This window comes from Prionailurus bengalensis, chromosome B4, assembly GCF_016509475.1.
Source record: "Prionailurus bengalensis isolate Pbe53 chromosome B4, Fcat_Pben_1.1_paternal_pri, whole genome shotgun sequence".
NCBI classification, from domain to species: Eukaryota; Metazoa; Chordata; class Mammalia; order Carnivora; family Felidae; genus Prionailurus; species Prionailurus bengalensis.
The window spans coordinates 11,342,275-11,367,835 of record NC_057358.1 but is presented as its reverse complement, the minus strand read 5'-3'; the positions used below and the strand labels follow the sequence as shown (position 1 = coordinate 11,367,835).

At 47.5% G+C, this 25,561-nt stretch overlaps 1 protein-coding gene and 1 long non-coding RNA gene across 3 annotated transcripts in view; one reads left to right on the top strand and one right to left on the bottom strand.

Annotated features, from left to right (window-relative positions):
* Nucleotides 1-14,993, bottom strand: part of CAMK1D (calcium/calmodulin dependent protein kinase ID) — a 435,052-nt gene extending 420,059 nt beyond the window's left edge. Inside the window, exon 1 of one of the 2 annotated variants that reach the window (XM_043564752.1) lies at nt 14,503-14,993. In XM_043564752.1, the coding sequence (XP_043420687.1) occupies nt 14,503-14,594 (92 nt within the window). In that variant the 5' untranslated portion in view covers nt 14,595-14,993. The remainder of the gene's footprint in view (nt 1-14,502) is intronic. The other variant, XM_043564753.1, reaches the window with a different exon arrangement.
* LOC122473912 lies at nt 13,762-19,011 on the top strand. The gene is made up of 2 exons (XR_006294739.1): nt 13,762-14,133; nt 16,371-19,011. It is a non-coding gene; the product is annotated as an uncharacterized LOC122473912 (long non-coding RNA).
* The last annotated feature ends 6,550 nt before the right edge of the window (nt 19,012-25,561 follow it).

The following is a 25,561-nucleotide window of genomic DNA, read 5'->3' as shown; positions in this document are numbered from 1 at the left end:
AATGCCAAGTGGTGCAGATTCCTAGGACACACCCCGGAGAAGCCTGCTCCACCTCAGTCTGAGCACTTGTGAAGCTTCCAGAAGCTTCTTCAGCCAGAAGAAGTTCAATCTCTGTCCTGTGACTCATGAATCACGTGACCTGGGGCCAGTCAGCTCTCCTCAACTGTCAAACAGTACGTAACACACAGGGTTAGTGACAAATTAAATGGTCAAGTGTCCAGCCAAGTATCCCTTGCCTAGCAGATACTGAAATACTGTAGCCATTATTATTCTTTTTCAAACCACCTCCACACCTTTGCACGAATGCCAGCCTTGGCAACCTCCTCAGAAAATCTAGTACTTTCAGAAAGTAGGTGTTGGCAAAAGAAAAAAAAAAAAACGCACATTTTTTTCACTCAGGAGGTCTGGCCCAGGTACCGAGAACAAAGAAAACTTTTACCTCAAGAGTCAATAAATCTGCGACATTGAGACAAAGGGTTTGATAGATTCTGAGGGGGGAAACGTCAGGGGAATACTACTGCGCATGCCCAGAAAGTTCTCATCCTATCCTCAGTTCTGCAGACATCACAGCTTCTGAAGAAAAATGATGCAGTTGATTACTACAGCCACGGGTTCGTCTTTGGATTTTAGACACACTGGCCTGCAGGAAAAAAAGTCATAAAGCCCTTAAAGGCCCGATTTGCAAGGGAAAGATGAAAAAAGCCAACTACGCCTTGCTTCCATGAGTAATCTCAAGACTACCAACAAGCCATGTCTGAGGTGAGATATCTCAAGAAGGAACAGAAAATAGTATTTAAAAGGACAGCACAGGACACAGCTAATTGTGGTGCCCAACCAACAGAGCGGATAATGATGCAAACATTACTGATATGTAGCGTGGGGCCATCCTACTGAGGAAGACTCTGGTTTCGGAGCCTGACAACTCGTTTCCTTTCCCGGAGCACAGTCCCGATGGCGGCCAACAGAAAGAACCTGCCAACAGGCTAAGGGAGGAAGCCAGGAAAAGCCCCACAGATTAAAAGTTCACCCCAGCTAATCCACCAGTGAGTAATCCACATGCAGAAAAGTGGTGACCATCTAGAGAGACGAAATCCAGAGGGGGGACAAAATTGGGACAGAACATCCCGAAGAGCTTATCAGTAATGAAAACATTTAGGAAAGCCAGCTTCCTGAGCAAGTACTGAGACAACTTCACGACTCGGGATTTTTAAAACTGAACCAAACACACCCTCCATCTATTGCTCAGTGTGCAAGGTTACTGTGGGCGATTCAGGGACGTCACATGTGGGAGATGTCCCCTGCTCTCAAAGAGCTGGCAGTTCCAGCAGAGAAAACTCTCGCCAAAGAAAAACCTTGGAACAACGGACCCTTCGCAGTCTAAGCCCAAGACTGAAGAACAGGGACAGAGAAGCCCCCAGTGGGCTGCTTATGTCCAGGGCCTCTCGACGGAAGAGATTGGACTGAAGCAGAACCCTGCGGAACCAACGGGAAGCAGGAGACACCACAGGAGCAGGGCACAGAGACTAGAATACGGCTGCATACATTTAGGACACGGGGGACAGCATCTCACATCTGCCGCCAAAGCCCCAGCTGGTACAGCAGCAGCCACATGTAAGAGCTTAACAGCCGTCTATTAAATCAGTACGTGACAGTGGTGCCTGGGTGGCTCAGTTGGTTAAGCCTCCAACTTTGGCTCAGGTCATGATCTCACAGTCCGTGAGTTTGAGCCCCACGTCGGGCTCCATGCTGACAGCTCAGAGCCTGGAGCAAGCTTCAGATTCTGTGTCTCCCTCTCTCTCTGCCCCTCCCCCACGCGTGCTCGGTCTCAAAAATAAACATTAAAATAAATTTAAATTTAATTTAAATTTTAAAAAAAAAGAAAAAAATCACATGTATTTACTTAAAAACCAAGTCAGTGCCCCTTTTCTTATCACCTGTAATATGCAACATGCCTTGTAGCTCCTGTTTTTTTTTACAACACGACCCCACAGCAATCTGGAAAGGTAGGTACTGTTATCCCCACTTAAATATGAGAAAACAGAAGCTCAGAAAGATTATACAATTTGCTGAAGTCTCATAACTCCTAAATGGCAGTTAGGATTTGCACTTCCTTAATCGAATCAAAGCCAGGGCTCCATTTACTCCACGTATCCATTCATTTACTCAACAAACACTGATGAAATGGGGGGCATCTCATCTGAGCCAGTGGCCCCCACACAGGCTCCTGATGTGGGGCTTTGCCAGCGAGCCCCTGTAGGGACACAGGAGCCCCCGCTCTGCTCTCAGGTCTCTAGAGGCGGCTCCCTCTCCCCCACCTGGGGACCCCCACGGCCAGGGAGCCACAGCATGGCCAGAGGAAAACCGGCAGAGGCAGCAGCGGTGTTCCCAGCTCTGAATTCTCTCCGGAGCTCACCTTGCACACCTACAAAGTGCATCGCTGAGGCTCCAGGAACATAAACAACAGCTGAAGTGAGAAACCTCTAACGCGGACGGTTTCTTCTCTGGTTACTTTCATCACGTTGATGGGGATGGTACGGTGCCTCTCATGTTCACTGTCACCATCAGCAGGGATAACATGACATCCACACTCTAGATGTGGTCCAGACCAACTGTGGGACCTCAGGAGCCCACCAATGAGAGCCGCCTGGCCGGTATCCCTTCAAGTTAGAAAGACCTCACCTTCTGACTGCAAGAATGAGTGGACTGTGGGGGTGCCTGGATGGCTCAGTTGGCTGACTCTTGGTTTCGATTCATGTCATGATCCCAGGGTCATGGAATCAAGCCCAGCGTCAGGCTCTACACTGAGCGTGGAGCCTGCTTAAGATTCTCATTCTCTCATTCTCTCTCTCTCTCTCCCTCCTGCCCTCCGCCTGTCCCTCCCCTGTTCTCTATTAAAAAAAAAAAAAAATGAGTTCATTGTGAGCACACTGTGAACATGTTCTAAAGAGAGGCTTGGCTTGGTTTTGGTGTGAGCCATTTGGCAGAAGGCAGGACTGTGTGTGTAAGGTCTTAGTCCCTTTCAGCTATCGTAACAGAATGCCATAGGCTGGGTGGCTTATAAACAATAGAAACTTACTTCTCGCAGTCCTGGAGACTGGAAGTCCATGACAAGGTCGTGGGCAGACTCTCGGGGTCTGGTGAGAGTCCACTTCCTGCTTCACAGATGGCCGCCTTCCTGCTGTGCCCTCGAGAGCTGGAAGGGCCACAGAGCCCCCCAGGGTAGGTCTCTTTTACAAGAGACCTAATCCCCTACGAGGGCCTTCCTCCCATGACCTAATCCCTTCCCAACGGCCCCACCTCCTAGTACCACCACATGGAAGGTTAGGTTTCAACATAAAACTGGGTGGGGAGGAGACAAAAACATCCAGTCTATAGCAAACAGTTTTTATTTTATATCGTGAAGTACCTGAGAAGCCAAGGTTCTTGTGTCCTACCCCAACCAGGGAGCGTCAGCCACACTTGGATATAGTTTTAGCTCTTTCTTCCCACGTGTATAAGCAGCCCACCAGATGTCTGTTGAACAAGGTCTCCTGTGAGCACCAGCACCTGACCCCCTGCAGCCAGCGTACACGTTCAGAGGTGTGGATGAGGGCAGAGATGAGATCGGGACCATAACCCCAGGAACGCCCTTCACCCGCCCCACCCCGCCCCGCACCAACGACAACCTAATGCAAATAATCAGACACCCACAGCACTCAACAAAGACCACCACCCCCTATATCCAGAGCAGATACCCAAACTGTGCACAGTGGGTCCACCAGCCCAGCTGGTAAAATAATGAAATATCTTCAACCAATCAGTAAATAACCACAGCCTGACCCTAGCCCCCGCAGCTGACCTCCGGGGCGTCTCTTGAGATTTCCTCACCCCCTCCAGGGACCCACTACCCAAGGCCCATCCAGACAATTCTTATGGCCTTCCTTACGACACTCTTCCAGACCCTTCAAATTCTCTACTAGGAAGACATGTTGCTTTTATACTTTTTTTTGAAGTTTTTAAGGTACCAATCAAACACTAAGAATAAAAACAACATGCACCTGAGTAGAGCCAGTTAAACTATACTATGAAACTTCAGTTTTTGTTGACGTTTCCTGAGTCAAGGTTGACATACAGCCCAACTTCTACGGGAACACTGCCCAAAAGATGATACCTAGGTTTCAAAGAGTGTATGTGATACTAACATTTATGAGAAAGGACTATTTTTAAAGCTATAATCCTCATAACATAATAATACATTGTATTTGTATAAGGCCTTACCACACATGCCTTATCTCATTTGGGACTTAACAACAGATCTGTAATGTAAGCAGGTGTAATTCAGGTTTAATTATCCATTTAACAAACAAGGTAATCAAGACGTAGAGAGGATAATATCATGATTCCACGGTTCTCTAGTGACAGAGCTAGGACTCACTCTGATCTCCTGACCCCTAGTTCCTTCAGTGGCTTGCTGGAGTCACCTCATACCCACTCGTAAGAGCCTGATTGGAGAATTCTGCAGTAGGTTGTTAAGCCATGGGTAGCTTGAAACTGTTCCATGTGGGAGTATTTACACCATGGAAATCAGCAATTGTCACAAATCAGAGCCTATCTCCTTGCCATTCTATACTGCATCCACAGAAAGGGAGGTATTTATTAGTTTGTTAATATTCTCTATTCCCATCAACCCCACCAACCTGTAAATCATGTGACACAGGAGAAAGCGCACTGAACTTGGGAGTCAGAAGACACTTAAATAACCACCTGCCATTCAGCAGCCTTTTCCCATGAGTCATTAAACCTCTCTGCACCTCCATTTTCTTATCTGTAAAATGAAGGCAGTAACTGCTGCCCACGGACCACGCAGGTAAAAACATTTTGCCAACTGTAAAACACCACACAGCTGTGAAAAACAATATGGCGGTACTTCCAAAACTTCAACACAGAGTTACCACACGATCCAGCAATGTTACTTCTGGGTACACACCCAAAAGAATTGAAAGCAGGGACTTGAAGAGATATGTGTACCCCCACGTGCATGCAGCACTACTGATGGGAGCCAAAAGGTGGAAATAACTCCAACTGTCTACCGCCAGATGAATGAATACACACAATGGGGTACAGACACACAATGGAATATTATTCTGCCTTAAAAAGCAAGGGAGGAAAAACCTTTAAGGTTCCAGTTACAGCACCAAATCCAATTCAGTGTGAAGGCAATTACAGTGATGTGTGCTGTGGTCATGAAAGACAGAGAGGTCCTCCCAAAAAGTAGACATGTCAGGGCATTTACCCCCCTGCTCACCCCATTACAGAGGTCCCAGTATGCTGTCACCCCAGACTTTGGCCATCAAAAAGGCTCAAATGGAGAGGTCAAGACAGAGGATATCCCCCAATCTGGACATCTGCTTCCCAACTGTCACTGACATCCTAAGACCTGGGAAATTAAACATTTGAGACCTTCTCCCACACCCCATCCAACAATCCCCCCAAAGAGATTTTTAAATAAGCTGTTACACATGTCCATGTGGTATATACACATATATGCTGCCATTTCTTAAATATTCTGCCACCAAAATTAACTCAGTGCATATTGATTTTATTAAGTTTAATGTTTTGAGAGAGAGAGAGAGAGAGCAGGAGGGGCACAGAGAGAGGGAAAGAGAGAGAACCCCAAGCAGGCTCCACACTGCCAGCACAGAGCCCAACGTGGGGCTTGAACTCACGAACTGTGATATCATGACCTGAGCCCAAACCAAGAGTCAGATGCTTAACCGACTGAGCCACCCAGGCACCCTATTACATATCGATTTTAAACTACTCAACTCCGTGATGTGTTGTCATACTGCAAATAAATTACTTAAGTCCTCAAATCAAAACGTGTTTTCAGTAAGAAACAAAGCCCACACACTGAAGCAGTTCTCAGAAAGGAAAAACACATTTAAGCCAAAGCGGGGCCACAGCCGCGCCGAAGCCTATGTGTTGTTTGGGAAGAAGACAGAAGCTGCCGCTGGAAAGCTGTTGCACAAGCTGATGCAGATAGGGACAGGCTAAAACACAACACAAGACGAGACCCAGCTCAGGGTGCAGGGAGAGGTGCAGAGACCAGGCTGATAAGATAACCAGAGGAAGGAAAGAGCCTGTGATATCCAGCAAACTAGGTCACTCCAGTACCCGAGCTGGCCCGGAGGACGTTCCTGGCTGGGTCTCTTGGTTAATGCCAGCACTCTATGAACTCATCACCCTCCTTTGGGAAGCAAATGTTGAATGGCTGCATGGACCCTCCAACTTCGTGCACACAGCCTCTGAGGAGCACTGTTCCGGCACCCCAGGGGCTAATGAGAGGGAATGAGCACTTACCAAGACAGATCCATAGGCCATGCCCTGCACTAAGCGGTTTTCATGCACCTTCATGTAATCCTCACGACAGCCCTGGGACTATGTGCTGGTCTTATCCCATTTTACGGGAGAGGACAGGAGTCTGAGAATGGCCAAACAATTTGCCCAAAACCAGATGGCTAGGAAGCAGAGGACCAAGATCTGCACTCGTGGCCCAGTGACCTCAGAGCCTACCTACTTAGCTACTCACTACTGTGCTGTGCAAAACAACCAGCAATTGTTCTTCCTGACTGATGGAAGACTTGTTGGTAGTTTCTTAAATCAACTTGGGACGGGGGAGAGGAGTAGGTCAAGTATGCACCATTGTGCATATTCGCAACAAGAGCTTCCAAAAATCAATTTCCAACAGATAACGGACATGTTCCCTCCCCAAGGTACCCAGAATTGCCACTGGCAGTCCCCCTCAACCACAGCTGCTGATGGCGACCAGAGCTGATGACAGCTACCGTTTACTTAATCCCAATTATGTGCCAGGCACCTCATGTACATCACTGAATCCTTACAAGTATCCCACAAGGCAACAACGTCCAACTCCATGTTAACTCGGGAAGATTAAGGAACCTCTCCAGAGGCGTACAGCTAGGAACAGCTGGGCTGGAGTCACCCTTCCATTATGGCTCATGGCCTCCCCCTGCCTCCCCTACCTGGCCTCACCAAGGATGCTGTTTTAAAAGCTGATCCTCGGGGTGCCTGGGTGGCTCAGATCATGATCTCACAGTCCATGAGTTCGGCCCCGCGTCGGGCTCTGTACTGACAGCTCGGAGCCTGGAGCCTGCTTCAGATTCTGTGTCTCCCTCTCTCTGACCCTCCCCCGTTCATGCTCTTTCTCTATCTCAAAAATAAATACTTTTAAAAATAAATAAATTGGGGCACCTGGGTGGCACAGTCGGTTAAGCGTCCGACTTCAGCCAGGTCACGATCTCACGGTCCGCGAGTTCGAGCCCCGCGTCGGGCTCTGGGCTGATGGCTCGGAGCCTGGAGCCTGTTTCCGATTCTGTGTCTCCCTCTCTCTCTGCCCCTCCCCCGTTCATGCTCTGTCTCTCTCTGTCCCAAAAATAAATAAACGTTAAAAATAAATAAATAAATAAATAAGTAAGTAAGTAAGTAAGTAAGTAATAAAAGCTGATCCTCAAGATTTGGTGTTATCCAAAAGACAGAATCCCTCGGTTTCTGAATCCTTCTGAAATAACTAGGAAAAATAGCACAAGACACATAACTGATCACTGGAGATGTGGAAGGAACTTGGTGTGCCATCACACAAACTTGGCCTGTGCCATCCATTTGAAGGTTACCTTTGGTCTGAATGGAGCCCGAATAATACATATACTGCATAATAAACATCTTTTTAATCAAGCAGGATCTAATGAAAGCTAGCCCAGGGAAAAAGTGGTTTCCTGCACCAGAGAAAGTCAAAGGGACACAAGCAACATGAACTGAGAAAGATCAGGACAGCATCTTTCCCAGAGCCCACAGATCCTCCCCTTTTAGCTACATATGCATTGCGCTGACCATCTTGGGCCAGAAAAGAAACTTAAGGCAACTGACCAGGATACCAGTCTTCCTGCTGGTCACCCAGAAGCAGTTCCTTCTTCAATTAAAAATATGGGTCCTCAGGGGGGTCTGGCTCCCTGACGATTCCTGTGAAATGGGAGGCATGAGGGTGGAGGTCTGCCACTGTGAGTGCAAGCTGATCAGAAATGTGACAATCCCCCACTGGATCAATGCCTAAGCCATCCCAGAGGAGAGAGGAGGAGAAGGAAAGAGATTGAAAGGGATTAAGGAGATTTATTTGGGGAAAGGAAAGATTAAAGGGATTTATGGAGACCCAGCCAAAGAAAAATTCAACAAATTAACCCCTAAAATCCTCCCCTGAGGGGACACAAATGTCCACCTACCAAGCCTAATTATTGTCCATTCAGTGGCCAAGTTCAAACCAGAAAGTTCTACTTGAGACACAGTCCTTACGAGCCCCTCTGGAATGAGCTCTCTGCCCAAAGGAGCAATTTCCCAAATCCCACTACACTAATCAATAAGGACACTAGCGTTGTTACCTTTTTTCCAATCAAGAAAAATGTCTGGCTTTTCCCCTCCAAATATAAAACATCCTGCCAAAAAAAGGAGTAGAAAAGAGTCTTGTGTTTATTATTTTTCATGGAATGTTTGGGCTTTAAATGGCCAAATCGAGTGGGAGAGTTATAGTGCATAGGCCCACCTGTGCAGGTGAGCTAGCTCTTCCTACTGATAATTCTACAGCCAACACTCAGCATTTTCCCAGAAAGTTAAGCAGTTCTCCCAGCTGCTAAAATGTCCAGCTTGCCACAATTTTCCCTCTGTGACTGAGGAGGAAGCCCTTCAAAAGCCCTTTCCACACAAACTCAGAGGGAAGGAAACTCATCTGGGGATGCAGGAGTCCCTCACGGGGAGGGCCCAGAAGCCCGAAGGACGTGAGCTTCCCAGAGCAGGCACTCAGAAAACCCTTGGATGAACTGACCCAAACCACCCAATGGCACCATTTTTCCAACCCCATATCCTTGGAGAATCTCATATCCAACCACAGCAATTCCTTTCTGCTTGTCCCTTCCAAAAATATCGAGGACCCAACCACTTCTGACGAGAAGTGGAGCCTGTGTAGCTAAGGTTCCCCCTTCTAAACCACCTCTGTCTCTCACCTGGATCGTTGCAATGGCCTCCAAGCTGGTCCCCCCCATCTCTGCCCTCGAGACCACCAGACGGTCCTCAACACGGCACACAGATCACTCTGTGATGGAAACATCTAAGTCACTTCAAGGTGCTCCTCTGCTCAAAACCCTCCAATGTCCCCCATTTCTCTCAGAGCAAAAGCAAAGTTTCTACTATGGCCTGCAAAGGCCCTTTGAGGAATCCAATCTCCTCACCTCCATGCCTCTCTTACCTCAGCTCCCGCTTCCTTCCCCCAACCACCAACTTCCAGCCACACGGACCTCTCTGAACACTGGACAAGCTCCCCGGCAAGCCCTCAGCCCTCGCTGTTCCCTCTGATGGGAACATTCTGCCTTCAGCCGTCCCACGTTAGCTTCTTAGTGAGGCCATCCCTGGCTACTCAGCCTCACTCAGCCATCATTATGGCTCCTTGCTGGGGCACCTGAGGCACCTGGGTGGCTCAGTCCGTTAAACGTTAAGCGTCCGACTTCGGCTCAGGTCATGATCTCACGGTCCGGGAGTTCAGCCCGCATCGGGCTCTGTGCTGATGGCTCAGAGCCTGGAACCTGCTTCGGATTCTGTGTCTCCCTCTCTCTCTGCCCCTCCCCCACTTGTGCTCTATCAAAAATGAATAAGCATTTAAAGTTCTACATAAATAAATAAAACCCTTCCTTGGTTGGCTTTTTTCCCTCACATGTGTACTACGCATCACACTCTACATTTTACTTACTTATCTTTTTCACTCCCAGGCCCCCTCACCAGAAGGTAAGTTCTGAGAGGGCAGGCATTTTTCGTTATTGTTGTTTGCAGCGATGTGCCACCACCCCCCACACACAGAGCCCAGACTAGATCAGATGCTCAACAGAGATCTTTAAGCAAATGAGCGGCTGAATGTATATCCTTCCTCACAACAAAACAGAGCTGAGAAATACAAACTCCTAGTGAACACAGCAGCTGGGACACCCTCAGGGAGAAATCTAGGGACTTCCAACTCTGTTTCCCTCTTGCTAATATTCTTCCAAATGCTTCTCCCAGACTCTAAAATTCTGAGTAATCCCAGAATAAATACTACAAAATCAGCCAAATACACAAACCACCTGAAGCCGCTTTGCCTTTCTACCCCTCCCCCGCAACACACACATCCCAAAAAAGAACCATTGAATGTGGTTCCCACTGGGGCTTTCAGATAAGTCAATCACCTGTGTCCTCAACAGGTGTATTTACTGAGCAATTTCAGAATAAGGAATGTAAGTATGATACTAGTGGGAAAAGACAGTGGTTGCCCCACGGAAATTTCTATTTATACTCTTCCTAAAGCAGCACCCAGCAGTCACTCGTTTGATGGAAAAGGGAACACGCTATGCTATTGACATGAAGTGGGATAAGGCTTCCTGTCCTGAGCTGTTTTCACTTTGCTATGAGCCTGGGCATAAAAATGTCGCTCCAAACAGAAATGAGTTGCACTAGCCATGCAGGAAGGCTCGTAAAGAACCACGCAAGTACCTTCCTGGTTCAGGTGAGCCATATAATCTCAGGGTTGGAAGGGCACTTGAAAACCATCTTGTCTTCCCTGCCCCTGTGACTTTAGAGACAAGGAAGCTGAGACAGGGAGAGAGTGGTGTGGACAAATGACCAAGCAGCCCACAAGCCACACAACCTATTAGTGGCTGAGCCATACCTGAAAGCCAGGCTCCAATCCTCCATGATGGCCAGTTCCAGCCCCCTACAGACAGCAATCACTTCACCGTAAAATGTTCAGTCTATAAGAAAAGCATGTATTCACACCCTGCAGAGATGAAGATCTATTTTCTAGGACAGGCCATTTCCTATACTCCAGAGGAAAGGAGGAAATTGGGACAATCATTCTGTGTCATGCCAAGGACTCAGACCTTCTCTGTCCAGATGGCTTCCATGGCATCAAAATTACAGAAGTGATTTCCATGAGTCTGGGGTACTTCCTGGACACCACACCAAAGATTTCTTGCCATCCATATACTTCTCCGAATGGCACAGCATCATTTTTTTCACTTCAGAAGTCGTTGAAGGACATCTCCGCTAGAGATGGTCTGGAGGGTCTCAGCAAATGCACTGACAGAAATGCTCACTATCCCTGATTTGCTGTTACACAACATTTATTTGCTCCCAGTGTGCCAAGGACCTGAAAACACATCTCTGATTCATAAATAGTGCTTAGGTCTTCCATCTCAGGTTCTGGAGTTCCTTTCAAAGGAAGCTACAGGCAGCCCACGAGTTGCAGGTTTTTCCTGAGGCCTGACTCAGAGGCACATCAGCTAACCCAGGCCCAAATCCCAAAGGCAGGGCCCTTCACCCAGGCCGTCCCTGGCTTCCCTAATCTCTTTCCCACCCTCCTGAGACAGTCTTCACTCCCATTTGGCCCCCAGTCCCCATCAAGGCCCCTCTGACCACATGAACTAAATGGCTTGACCCTTTGGCTTCAACAGTAAGTGTTCTACTCCGCACAGAAAATTACCTGAATCAGGCAGCCAGGTATCGGATTACAAAGTTTGGCCAAGTGTGTTCCTCTGGCCTTTACATCGCTTTATTTTAAAAGCATTTTAACACTCTAAGATGACAGTCTGGCTCCTGCCAGGGCTTTCCTGCCTTAGGATCTTGAAGACATATGGGGAAGGTGCGACAAACAAAATGACTGGAGCTGTAGAATACCTTGGAAATGAATCCCAACCGTGATCAGTGATGCCTCCGACTGACAGTAGGTTTCATTACAAACAGGAGAGGGGTCCAGACTCAACATCTACACAGACAGGACTGGAAGCAACCTCCCTATTTAGACTCAGGCCAAGGTCACTGGAGCTGGCCCAGCATGAAACAGGCATCCTAAAACTTCACATGACTGCTAGAAAGTCCAAAGAGACAAAATAATGCTGATTATCCAAGAGCTTTGAAATGTTACTGTATTTAGATAACAGGTTACCCCATAATTATGTTTTCCTTGCATTAATACTAAAGCTGGCTTTCCAAATACTGAAGTTAAATCAAATTATTAGTAAACACTTGCTGTTACATAACCCACAAAGTGACTCAATGCCATAGTGATTGTAATGAGTTATTCTGCCTAGGTTCCACACTTAATACCTAGCTCATGCTTGGCAAGTCACTTAATCGTTCTGTTGCCTCAGTTTTCCCATCTGCCAATTGGGGATAATACCAAATACCTACCTTATAAGGTTATTATGAGGGTAAAATACATGTAAGACACTTAGAATAATACCTAATACACAGTATTCATTTAAGAAAGTCACTTACGATGACTACTATTATGTCATTGAACAAAAACATCTTGACCATTTTCTTATTTGTGTTAGACTCTTCTAGAACCCACACCTGCACCACAGGCCTCACTGGGAAGCTTCTTTCCAAAGAATTATTTCCAAGGCAGGAGGCAAAGCTTTGGGACCCCAATAGAAACCCATGCCCAAGTTCACCGGGCACCTGACCACAGTCCAAGAGACTGTTCCACAGCAGCTCCACTGGTCTCTCTGGCACCAGAAGGCAAACCCCCATCCTTCACGGAGGAAAAACCACCCACAGTCACCCCCCCAAACAGCGCCTACTACAGCAGGAGCCACTCAATAAAGCCACAGCTCACTGAGCTTCAGCGCCCCCCCCCCCCCCCCCAACACCAGGCTGCTGCAAAGGTGCGGCTGCAGGGCTCTCCTGAAAAGCAGGAGTCAGTTAGGGGGAAATGCCTCTGTCCCCGTGGAGGCTGCGGGCAGGGGGGGCCAGAGCAAGGGGTTCAGGTGGGGATACGCCATGCAAAGGAAGGCATTCCCACATGATGAGACTCCGCGCTCTGGCGTCCCCTCATCCGCAGCCACATAACCGGTCTCAGGATGACAAGCAAGGGCATGCTTCTGGTTTCTCCATAACCTGAGCATCTCCGTGTCCAAACTCCAAATCCCAATAAGCCTCAGTAGCAATTTTCAAAAGTTCTGACCAAAATTCACCCCTTAACTGGCCAGGCTGAGAGAAGCAGTCCCAAGCCCCTCCTTACGAAAAAGTCTAAGTCCTTTCTGTTTTCATCCCAACAAAGACAGACCGTCTGTACCCACAGGTGCCCTCCCTAACGTGCAGCACAGCAGCTGGGAGACCCTATTCTCGGCCTCGCCAGAGTGCTTTCCTGGGAATCAGAAGCAAGGCTGGGAATGCTGCCTTCACAACTTCGACCTGGGGGGCCCACTGCAAAGGTGAGGGCGAGGGCAAATGACTGAGCAACGGTGGGGCACCCTAAGGAGGGGGCAGGAGACCACCTGGGTTTGAAAAATGTGGTTCTGGAAAGCAAACCAACCACAAAAGCAAGTAAAGGGGGGGTGGGAGGAAGGAAAGAAGGAAGAACACAGTGGTTTATCTCACCTAACACCTCCTCTTTCTCTTCCCAGCCTAATCAACACCTCCATGAACCCCTGCAAAATGTTCCGTTCATATAGCACATGTGTGTGTGAGAGAATATATATACTGACAGATACTGATCATCAACAGATACTGATCACATGAGGGGAGAACATAACTTGAACTTCAGACTCACCCCAGCAGTGCCTGATTCTCTTTCACTATCAGCCTCCTTACCTATTCTGAGGCGCTTCAAAAACAAAACAAACAAAAACCAACTCCTGGGCAGAAAGGGAACAGCAGCTGAACTGAGCAGCACATGCTTGGAGCATTCCCGCCATGGACTTCAGAGTATTTCTGCTTTCTTGAGCCACAGCCACCAGCACTGGACTACAGAACAGCCCTGGAGAGAAATCGCCTGTAGGGAGACACTCACAGACCCTCCCTGGAGCCACGCACCCCAGCGTGTGCAGTTGAGTCTCTGTGAAATGGACAGACGCTCAGGTAAGGCTCTGCCCACACGTGACCCAGAACACTGCAAAATTCTTCCCTTCCATAATCGCGTGGCATCCAAAGTCTTGCCTACACCTAGTACGTGCAGATGTCGATTCCGTAAGAACACATGATGGAAGGACAGAAATGGGAATGGCCAAAGCCCCATTTTCTCGTGACCACATCTCTCCTCTCCACGGTGCGCCCACACACACGGTGAGTAAACGCACACGACCGGTAGGTAAACGTTAATATCCACCATGCTCAGCCCACAGTCACGCGTGGGGAGAAAGAAGTCGAGAGGGCGGCGGTGTCAGGGGAAGTGGAAAGTCGCCTGCCGGTGACTGTCCTCCCCAAAGCTCGGAGCTCCTCCCGCCCCCGCCCGGGAGCGGTGCCCACCCGCGCCCTGGGGACGCAGACCCACGCGTTGGACACGCGGGGGGCTCCGCGGAGCCGAGAACCGGACAATGAGGACGCGGCCACCAGCCTGTTCCTGCCGCGGTGGCAGTGGCGGTGGCGGCAGGAGCCGCCTGTGCACCCGTGGCCGCTGGCACCTCCACCCTTTTCTCCCCGAGCCCCACTTACGTCCCGAGGGTCTCCTTGAACTCGAAAATTTTCTTAATGTCTTCAGCTTGCTTTTTCCAGGAGGAGCTGCTCTCGCCGTTCTCCCGGGCCATGGCAGACGAGGACGGCGTGTGCGGAGGGCGGCGAGGCGGCTCGGCCGGGCGCGTGGGGCCGGGGTGGGCGCGCTGAGGAGGGGGCGCCCGGCGACCGGGGCGCAGGGGGCGGCGGCGAGCCTGTCCGGGAGGGCTGGGGCGCGCGCGTGGGGATGCTCGGCGCGGGAGCCGGAGACTTTGTGCTGCGGCAAGAGCTTCCTCTTCTGCAGTTTCCTCTTTCACTCTCGCCGCCGCCGCGGTCCCTCCCTGGCTCTTATTTCTGCTGGTCTCGGGCACAGACTTCCTGCCGCCGCCGCCGCTCGCCGGGCTCCTTTGCAGCCGGCTGCCAGCCTCACTTTCTGCTACTTTCTTGCCTCCCTTCTCCTCCCTCCCCGCCGCCCGCCCTGCTCCCTCCTCCTCCTCCCCCTCCTCCTCCTCCCGCGGGCTCCCCGCCCTCCCCGCGCGCCCCGGCCGCCTCCCGCCTCCGGCGCGCTGCCGCCTTCGGGGATGTCCTGCTCCCCGGGAGCGCCGTGCCCCGGGCGCGGGGCACCGCCGTGGGCTGGCGGCCTCGCGCGCCCTGGAGCCCCGGAGAGGGCAGGTGCAGGGGACCCGGGCAGGTGCAGGGTGCCGGGGAGCGCGCGAGAGGACTCCAGCCCCTTGGGGAGCTTTATTAATTCTGCAGTCAAGTCCCAGGGGCACGAGGGCTTTCCTCCCTGGCGGCGGGAGGGGGCGCCTCTGCGTAGCGCTCCGCAGCGGCGCGGTGGGGGCGGGAGTGCGTGGCCGCCCGGATCCCCGGCGCCGAGGGCGGGGGCGCTTTCCCCGCGCGCCGGGGGCCGCGGCGGGTGCGTCCCCGGGCCGCGCGGGGCTGGCGGGCGGGGGCCGGTTGTTATGGCGACGGGAGGCGGCGGTGGGGATGCGTGTGGCGGTGGGCGTTGACTCGCGGCCCGCAGCGCCGGCCCGCTTCTGGCGCTCCCGGAGCCTGCCGGTCCCTCCCGACTAGGCGACTGGAGCTAATTCGCATTGCACCAAAATCGGCGCTCGCGTCAAATTCTGGCCGGGGGAGGGGGCCTCGTGGCGAAGAGAAAGCCTGGGAGCCTCGGGGCCGGGGATGCGCAGGACGCGCCAGGCGCCGCCTCGTGTTCCCTTAGAGAGCCAGACTCCAGGAGTTACCCAGCGCCCGGGCTGCGGGTGGATTCGGGGACCGCCCGGCGCGGGCTCTGTGCTCCCCGCGGGCTGCCCCGGCCCCCGGGCTGGAACTGCCAGCGGGTCTGGGCCGGCCTGGCTGGCCTGCGCTCCTCTTTGGCCCCTCCTGGCTTCTCCCTTTCTCCTCCCGCCGAAACCCGGAGACTTAGTGTAAAGTGAACGTCTGCCCCACACCCTCCTGGAGCGGAGGGCTGCCCTCCTAGCCCTACCTGCGGCGGGCTTAGTAGGGTACCCTGAGGTGGGGCTTGTGCCTCGAAACATCTTTTCCTACTGGCTGAGAAATGAACTCAAGAATTCCCTCTGGCCTCCCATCTCCGAGATTCTCTAACTGCCCACCCTTCTCCCATGTCCACCTGTCAGCGGGGGAGCCACGTGCGTATCCCCGTCCCCGACCTGAAGGGACTACCTCTTCTTCCAGAAAATCCAGGTTATCGCTCCCGTAGGGCCCCTCAGCTGAGTTGTGTAAACAGCCTTGTCTCTTGATTGTTGACACCTGCCCCATTTCCCCAGGACTGTTCCAATTTCACTTTAAGGGGGGGGATGTACTCCCTGAAAAGGAAACTTAATCCAGCACCTTCTTCCTGGGTCTGACAGGGTGGATGCAGGCCCAGGACTCTCCCAGAAGCCATCAGGACCCCGCCAGCCCTTCACTCCTACTCTGACCCGGAGGAGGTCAGAAGATACCCTGGCTTTCCCCATCCCTCCACACCTCCATGCTGGTTTCCTGTCTTTCTGGGGCTGTTAGCTCCAGGCTCTCCAGGCTGGGGACAGCAAATTTGGTCTCGCTTGACTGTTAGAAACACAGATTAAAGGGACAAACACAACTTCCGGGACAGACTTCCAAGGAAACAAGAAGATGGGGCATATAACCAAAACGCAAGGCAAACAGCACCTCTTTCAACAAGAACTGGATTTGAGCAACTAGAATATCTTTTATTTCCGTCAAATGTTCAGTAATATGAAGAGTTGGACCCGGGCATTACCTTCCCATGCTCTACTGTGAGCATTTTCTCTTCTTTCCCTCCTTCCCTTCCACTCTCCTTCTTCTTACTCAGTTCTTTATTCTCTGTTTCACCCTTGCTCCTTGCCTAAGGATCAGCCTCCAGAGCTCTTGAAAACCATTCTCAGTCTCTGCTCTTGTCCCCAAAACTAAAGAAATGCTGATGTTCTCTCTCTTTCTCCCTATGGAAAAGAGGCTGCTGTCCAGAAGGAGCAAAAGTGAAGGGAAAGAAAGCAGGGAGTATGGCACATGGCTCTGTGGCCGTGACTTTCTCTACCAGCCTGTTAGGTCTATGAGGTCAAGGAACACGCTGCCTTTTGCACCACTGTATGCCCAGCACCTAGCATGGTAACTTACACCTAGTAACTGATGGATGAATGGGTGTTGGGGTGGATAAAGAAAACGAATTAGGACAGCTATTTGACATTTGTTGTACTGGTCGAAAGGCTATTGAGAATTTTCTTTCTCTTCCAAACTTCGTAATGATGTTCATTCAGCATTATCAAGTCATAGTCAGCTGGACCAGATCCCAGAGAAAAGATGCAGACATTTAATGCGGAACTGAGGAGGCCAGACCCAGAGGAATGGATCCCAAAGGAGGTAGAAATGCCAAAGACAACTTGCGTGGCTTTAGTATGGTCACTTCTCCCTTACTGGACTCCATGTGAAATAAAAGATCTTGATCTGGAAATTGCCATAGAAAACAAAACCCATCATTTCCTAAGAATGGTTATGCCTTAGACTATACACGGCCTAATTCTGTTCACCCGAGGGCCCTCACGTGGACTGTTACCAGTAACTGACCATTTCCTTCAGCCTGCCGTGTTTTTCTAGAGGAAAAGGTGATGGCTGCCAGGCTCATCATTCTATCCCACTTCCACGGTTAATCAGTTATTATCTATCCTTCAAAATCTCTCTGTTCCCCCCAACAATTCCACTCTAGAAAGCCCTGCCACATATTCTGGATTACTAAAGTTAGGTCCTAAGTCTTTATATTTTCTTAAAGCTCTTATAATTTTCATTAAAGGACCCAAAGAAGAGGTGCTTTTAATAACACATCACATCATTAAAGAGTTACTAATACTGTTCCCATCAAACTTTTCTCCCACCAACCCTCCTGCCAATAGTTCAGATTTGTGTGGCCCAAGTTCAGACCTGGGCAGATGGTGTAAGGGAAATAAAGAACTAGAAATCTAGAAAGCTAGACTTAAGTCCCAGGTCACAAAATCTGTAAAAACACTTGGCCTCTCTGGACATATAAAATACATGTTGTAGCAGGTTTAATAGTATGTAAACTCGGTAATTTTTAGGACTTGTAAATCAATGATTTTTCTTCATTTTATGAAAAGCTCATCAAGAATATCATTAATCTTTGAAAATTTAAGAACCTTTGGTCCAAAAATGTATTGATCAAAAATATTTTATTAGATTAACTCCTATAGATACATTCTACGTGGAAAAACTTAAATCTCAACAAGAAATATTGCAGGGAAAAACATTTCTTTCTTAAAAGGTGGGTGCTATCCTCTCCATCAAATGGATTATTTGACAACACTTTGATGTTAGAGCCTCTTCTCATAAATGCTGCAAAAGTTTTAGTGTCTGAAATTGTGTACTTAGTTCTTAGAAATCGGTAAAAGAGTTACTAGAGTATGTTTTATATACTGATGATTAACCTAAGTCATGGACAGTTTACAGGACAATGACATCTAGGAAAAGCATAACTGAGGAATCACAAAGAAGGGCTTCCTTTGCGAAAAGAAGAGAGGCATAGTCAAGAAGGACTCAATATTATGACCTGGGTCATAAACTGAGTGTGATCCAAGGAAAATTCCAGCTAGCCTGCAAAATGTCTAAGGCCCACTCCTTAACATGAACCTCTTACAAATAGCTGCTCATGGAGGAACTCATCTTGTTCACATGATGAAAAGTCAAGGTGGAACCAGCACAAAATCATTACAAAATTCCTCCAACTAAAACCTAAAACAAAAAAATTTGGGGGGGGGGGGCAGAATAGGAAAAACAAGTGGCAGTGAAGACTCAACAGCAGAAAAAAAATTGCTATAGAAAAGATAAAGTCTGTGATCAAACATATCATAATTTACAAAAAAAATACTATAAAACAAGGAAAGATGCATTTGCTCAGGAAAGATAGGGCAAGTCAACAGGAGAAATTAAAACATGAGCTGGAGAGCTCAGGAAGGAAGTAGGAAACAGTAAAACCACCATAGATACGCAGGACTATCTTAGAAACAGCACGAGGGAAATTGCTAAAAACCCTTTTTAGGGAGCTAGAGGACAAATCAAGACTAGTGGGGAAAATAAAATAGAACAAAGATTAGCTAGAAAATTATATGAAACACAAAGGAAGAGCAACATATCCATAAATGGTATCCCTTCTGAAGAAACTGAAATAATGAAACAAAAAATATTTAAAGATGTTATTCAAGAAAACTTTTCAGAAATGAGGAAAGACTTTAATTGACAGACTGAAGGAGCACATCATGTACCAGAAAATGTATGGATGATCGATATGAAGATGTATCCTAGTAAAATTTACCTCTAAAGAAATAATGTTTTGATTTTTGAAAATAATTTATTGTTGGGGCACCTGGGTGGCTCAGCAGGTTAAGCGTCAGACTTCAGCTCAGGCCATGATCTCACAGTTTGTGAGTTTGAGCCCCGCATCAGGCTCTGTGCTGACAGCTCAGCCTGGAGCCTGCTTCAGATTCTGTGTCTCCTCCCTCTCTGCCCCTCCCCTGCTCACACTTGGTCTGTCTCTCTCTCAAAAATAAATAAACATTAAAAATAATAATAAATAGGGGCGCCTTGGTGGCTTAGTCGGTTGAGCGTCTGACTTCGGCTCAGGTCTTGATCTCACGGTCCATGAGTTCGAGCCCCACGTCGGGCTCTGTGCTGACAGCTCAGAGCCTGGAGCCTCTTTCAGATTTGGTGTCTCCCTCTCTCTCTGACCCTCCCCCATTCATGCTCTGTCTCTCTCTGTCTCAAAAATAAACGTTAAAAAAAATTTTTTTTAGTAATAATATTTTATTTATTTATTTGTTTGTTTATTGTCAAGTTAACAATTTTCAAAGAAAAAATAATCAAGTGACATACATTGAAGAAAAAAACCATATCAGTCTGTTACAGACTTCTATAGCCACAGCCAGTGATAGAAGACATGTTTACAGTAAAGTTCCTAAGGAAAGTAATTGTCACATAAGAATTTCATGAGCTAACATTTACTGCATTCATATTATGCATCAGCCCCGTTCTAAATGCTTTACCATATTTATTTATTAATCTTCACATCAATTCTATGACGCAGGTAATATCCTTCTCCCCATTTCATAGTGCACCAGACCAAGATTAGAAAGGTTAAATAACACACCCCAGATCACACCACACGAGTGAATAAAACCCAAGCAGCCTGGCTCCAGAACCCTGCTTGTAACTATGGCATTATCACATAATGGACTCAGACGAACTAGAAGGAGGAATGGATGTTGAGCAAGCAAACAGGAGAGATGTCCACTACAATGTAAAAAAGAGAGAGAGAGAATTGATAGTTGTTTGAAACCAAACTAGCAGAATCAAATGGCTGCTGAATCCACAAAAGTATTTTTGTTTTTTCACTTTTTTCAAACTTTTAAGGGACTTTTAAACAAACACACACCTTGGATACTACCTAGTATGGACATAACCTTTATCTTTCTACCTTAGACCCGAGACAAGGGTGAGACCTTGCCTGACATTCTCCTGGACCTGGATTTTGCCTCTTCTACAAGTGACATTGAGTCACAATCTTGTCAGTTCATGTTAGAATTAAGAGTCTATTCTTAACTCACTGAAGTGCATTTGGCAATATGCACAGGTGCATTTATAAAATTAAGTAAACTACAAGCAGTAAATATGCTTCCTCGTCTAAACAAAATGGCACCTCCCCTGATTTTCTACCCAGAATGGAATCTACCGCAGACATTAAAACTTCCTCAGTTTATATTGGAACTAATTCCGCACAACTAAGGGAGGTACATTTGATGATGTACATAAATGCATTTACATAAATGCGTTTACAAAAACTGAGGGCATTGAGTCAATAAATACGCTGTTTCATATAAGCAGAGCTAGACCTAAACACCCAACTACAACAGCTTCAAAAAACTGCCCATAAGGGTTGATTTTCTCCAAAACCTCCTATCTTTTAAAAAATCGTTTCCTCTAAAGATCATTGTCAAAAGATGGGAGCCTGATTGTACAATATTTTCTTCCTTTTAGCTATTTGAACGACAAACATGTTTGAAATATAACAGTTACTTAAATAGTGTTGAAAAAAGAAAGGAATCAACCTTTAAAAATGTCTTCTAATACTTGGTAAATTATCAGTTCTCGTATATCTGGGAGCATTGGGACAATGAATTATAACACCTTATAGCGGGTTGACCTTAATTACATCTATAAATTATTTGGAGTGTGTTATTTTCTCGGTGAGATGTTTGTTGAGCTTGTACTTTGAAATAAGACACTTTGGATAGAAAAATTAAGCACAGTTCCTACCCACAAGATGTTCAGCATCTATTAAGACATGTAAACAGATAGCAAGAATAAAATGTGATTAAGGCCATCATGGAAGTTTGCACAGTGACTAGTGCGGAAGCACAGAATAGAGAGGATCCACCTTCCTGAAGATGTCAAAAGAAGCTTCACAGAAAGGAACTTTTGAACTGGGTCTGGAAGGATCTGGAAGAATCTGCCAAGCAGAGAAGGAACAGTGCAGATTTCAAGCAGAAGAAGCAGCACATTTTAAGGTATGAAAATCAAAGAAAGTTGTATCCATCTGAAAAGCCTGGTGTCCATCCCAGAATCGTAGTGACTCATAATGACCAAGTTGGTTTCTCACATCCATCATAAATTGGTTGGGGGCTGACAGAGCATCCGCCATCTTAAGCTTTGCCAGTTGCTATGATGGAAGGAAATCCAGCCAGGTCTTGAACTGGCAGTTAACTGTCCTGTCCTGGAACTGATACACATCACTTCCACTCCAAGTATTGGCCAGAACTATTGACACAGTCTCTCCCAACCAAAAATGGGCCAGGAAGTGCCATCTTGTCAGGGACCCAGAAGCCCAAAGGAGATTTGGCAAAAGCACTCATGGTTGCCACAAAGGCTGTGCATTCTGGAACTGGTTCTGTGCATATGGGGACACAGTGCAGCAAGCTGAGAGGGGAACACAGACAAAGCTGGAGGAAATCTAAGGACCTGTTTGTGAAAGCCCTAACTTGCTCTTCCTTTGAGCCACCAAATAAATTTTTTAAGTGCTTCAACGAGTATGACAACCAGGGTTGAAAACCTAGCAACACCCCACCCGGCATTTCAGTAATGGCTCTGTCACCCACACAAAGAACACGGGCTTGTGGTGCCTTTTCTAATCCTGGCCAGCCACAGCCTTAACCACAATAGAACCCTGTACACCTCTGAAGGAATTCGGGCCAACAGCTCCAGAGAAAATTGCAATATTGCTTCCTGCATTCCTACTTTTGATGTTAATAATAAATTTCAATTTCTAGTCATTAAGGAATCTTGAAGTCTGGGTGAAGTGCTAGGATGTGCCAAAGATGGACTGATTAGCCAGGATTCTAAAATGCAATCTCCCATTCGGGTATCTCTGCAGGTGTTAGTCTCAGGTAGTCAGAAGCAATTCACTGAATCTTAACTCCAATAGAGCTGTGGCCCTGGAATTACGTTACTGATACACCATGCTAGTGACTTTGCAAACAGCTGATGCAGGAAACAAGCCAAGAAGCAACTGGGTGTGTCCATGGGTCTGGCAAGAGTCCTTTGCATGTTCAGTGTTTTTGCCGTGGGGCCATAGGGAGAGAGCCGAGGGGGTGCAATGAGGGGCTGTCTAAAACAAGACTCTGGTTAAAGACAGCTAGCTTGTGTTTCAACCCTGGTGCACTGAATACAGAGTGCAAACCAGAACAAGGTGTGGTGCAAGATGCAAGAACCCAGTCTCATCTGATGTCTAACACACTCCCTGACTTCAGGCATTTTCCAGTCCTTTCTTCAAATGAGGATAACATATGGGGATGGAGGAGATAACATCTGGAAAGCACTTTGAACTTCTCAGAAGAAAGGCACTAGATAAACATAAGGTATTCATAGTATGCATCTTTTTCTCTTAATAGCTGTCACATCTGGCTCTTTGTTATTGTTGCTGCTGTTGTTGTTGTTGTTGTTGTTTGCCTCAGTTATAAATGAAAGAAAGGCCAAAAAGAAAACGTATCCCCACCAAAAATATATCTACCCACAAGACTTCTACTATTGTTGCATTTTATATTAGATGTAAATAATCTTGGAATGTCACAAGATTATTGTTTCCCCCAGGGGGTTTCTAGCTGAAGGAAATCTATCAATTAACTACATCCTGCCAATACATTATTGCCTGAGAGTGTCTTGGCACTGTGGCATTAACTCTTCGGAACCAAGACTTTAAGAATCTATAACCGGAAACATATCAGTTTTTATATTTAAACTTACAAGTGGAGACAAATATTTGTATAAAAGCAAATGTCTTGCTGCTTAAAGAAAAAAAAAAAGATATGCTCCTTCAAGCTGACAAAGTGTCCCTGTCGGCCACCATGGAGCTATTTCCCCAAGTGTTTCTGAAAACAGGAAAAGGGGAAGGGGAAATAAATATCCAGCCAAAAGTGACAGGTCAAAAAAAATCAGCTAAAGGCTTCTCAGCATTCCTGGTCCAGATGCTTTTTTCCCAGGGCTCACAGAAGGAGGCATCCATGGAATTTACACCTTCAGTGGACATAAACCAGCCCGTGGGATTGCTGGGGTGTTAACTACACCCGTAACAAAATGTAGGCACTCTACCGAGAGCAACCACCTGCCTTAAACAGATGCACTTAGGAAGGAGGTTTACACGGCCGGCCTCGAGAAGAGTCTTTCTGCGGATAAAATGTACATGGGAGCTCAGGGAGGGCTGCTGAAGCCTAGGCCAGGGGAGTCTGAGAAGCAACTCATCTTCTTCTCTCATTCTCCTCCCTGGAGAGGCCAGGCCTCCCAAATCTTAGTCCCCTCAAGGTTAACAATGCTGTTTCCCGCTGAACCAGCCAGAAACAACACTGGAAGTGGGTTTATTTTTACCCCGGGCTTTGTCATCTATCATTACGGAAAAACTAAGAGACAGGTTTTGGCTGAGTATCCTACAGAATATTCAAGATCTCCAGGCAGGATTTGGCCCTCCCTCTGCCGCATTTATCTTATTTGGAATGGCCTTCTTCTCCCTGCCAATGCGCCTCATTAGCAAGGATATTTGTATTCAAGAGGCGGTCTCCCTGGTCAGGCACCTAAGGGATCCTGCCATGATATCAAGATGCAGCCCTTGTGAGGTCATAGCTTCTTTCCTGGAAACAAATTATTGGCACCTGGGATGATGTGGTATATTTAACTGAAGGGGAGTGGGGAGGCAAGTTTAGAAATCTCTTGCAGATTTCTTCAGCACACATACATAACTGGCTTTTCTCTCTGGATTCAGGTATATTTCACTTCAGGAGGTCTGCAAGATGGAAACTATATTACCTACTGATTTGATGCCTTCTCAAACCACGAGACCCAGTTGTGCGAGGCACTTCTTATCTCCTACATTATATTCAAACTATTCGTTTTTGGTTCCAGAGTCCTCTGTTCATGGCGCTAGGCATATATCTCCTTTCTCACCTTCCTTTCCAATCCAGCAAATTTGATGGGAGCCTCTCAGAGCAAATCCAGAATGACTTAGGAATTGGTGACCGCATGCCCAACACTATGCTGAGCCCAGACGGAGTCCTTTGCTCTCTCTCGTTTCCATATCTAATTCCAAGCTCCTTCCTATTTCCAGTTGATTTTCCCCACACACCACACTACGACCCACTCTTCTCAAACTCAACAAAGACTTCTTTTGACAGATGAGGAAACTGAGCCATCAACTTGCCCAAAGTCACACATCTACACAGAAAGGAATGGGGCCTACAGCGAAGTTCTAACTGAAAGAAAACCCACTAGGATATATCACCTCCAAGAGGAAAATAAATGGAGAAGACAGCTTTGGGTGAAAGCCAAGTGTAACCATCCACGCGTGAACTTTACATCTCGAATTCCAATTCTCAAGCAAAAATCCTTATGGCAAAACCTACGTTTCTCAAATAAATACATTTATTTATAAATAAGAACTAAAGCCAAGTTCAGAAACAAAAGACAGGTTTCCCCACGCTATGCAAAAGCAGAGCGTTCCTATGAAAACTTTCATAAGCCAAAATGATGTAAAGCAAAGAAACAATTACCATTAATTTATGTGGAAAATTTTTGAGCATTCCCAGACCCAAAAAATAACCTCTGTTAGGCTTTTCTGATACCCTAGGACATATCTTAATGAACAGATGCACAAAATAAATCAAGATAAAGTATAGGTGCTCACAGATATGGTATATTTTTTTCAATAATTTTTTTAATGTTTATTTTTGAGAGAGAGAGAGAGTAAGAGATACAGAATGTGAGTGGGGGAGGGGCCGAGACAGAGGGAGACACAGAATCCAAAACAGGCTCCAGGCTCTGAGCTGTCAGCACAGAGCCCAATGAGGGGGCCCGACCCCACAAATGGTGAGATCATGACCTGAGTCAAGTCCGAGGCTTAACCAACTGAGCCACCCAGGCACCCCTAAACGTGGTCTAACTCTGAGGCAATAGATGATGAAATACAGAGTGTAGTTCCCCAGGAAGGGGCTTGGCAGGGCCC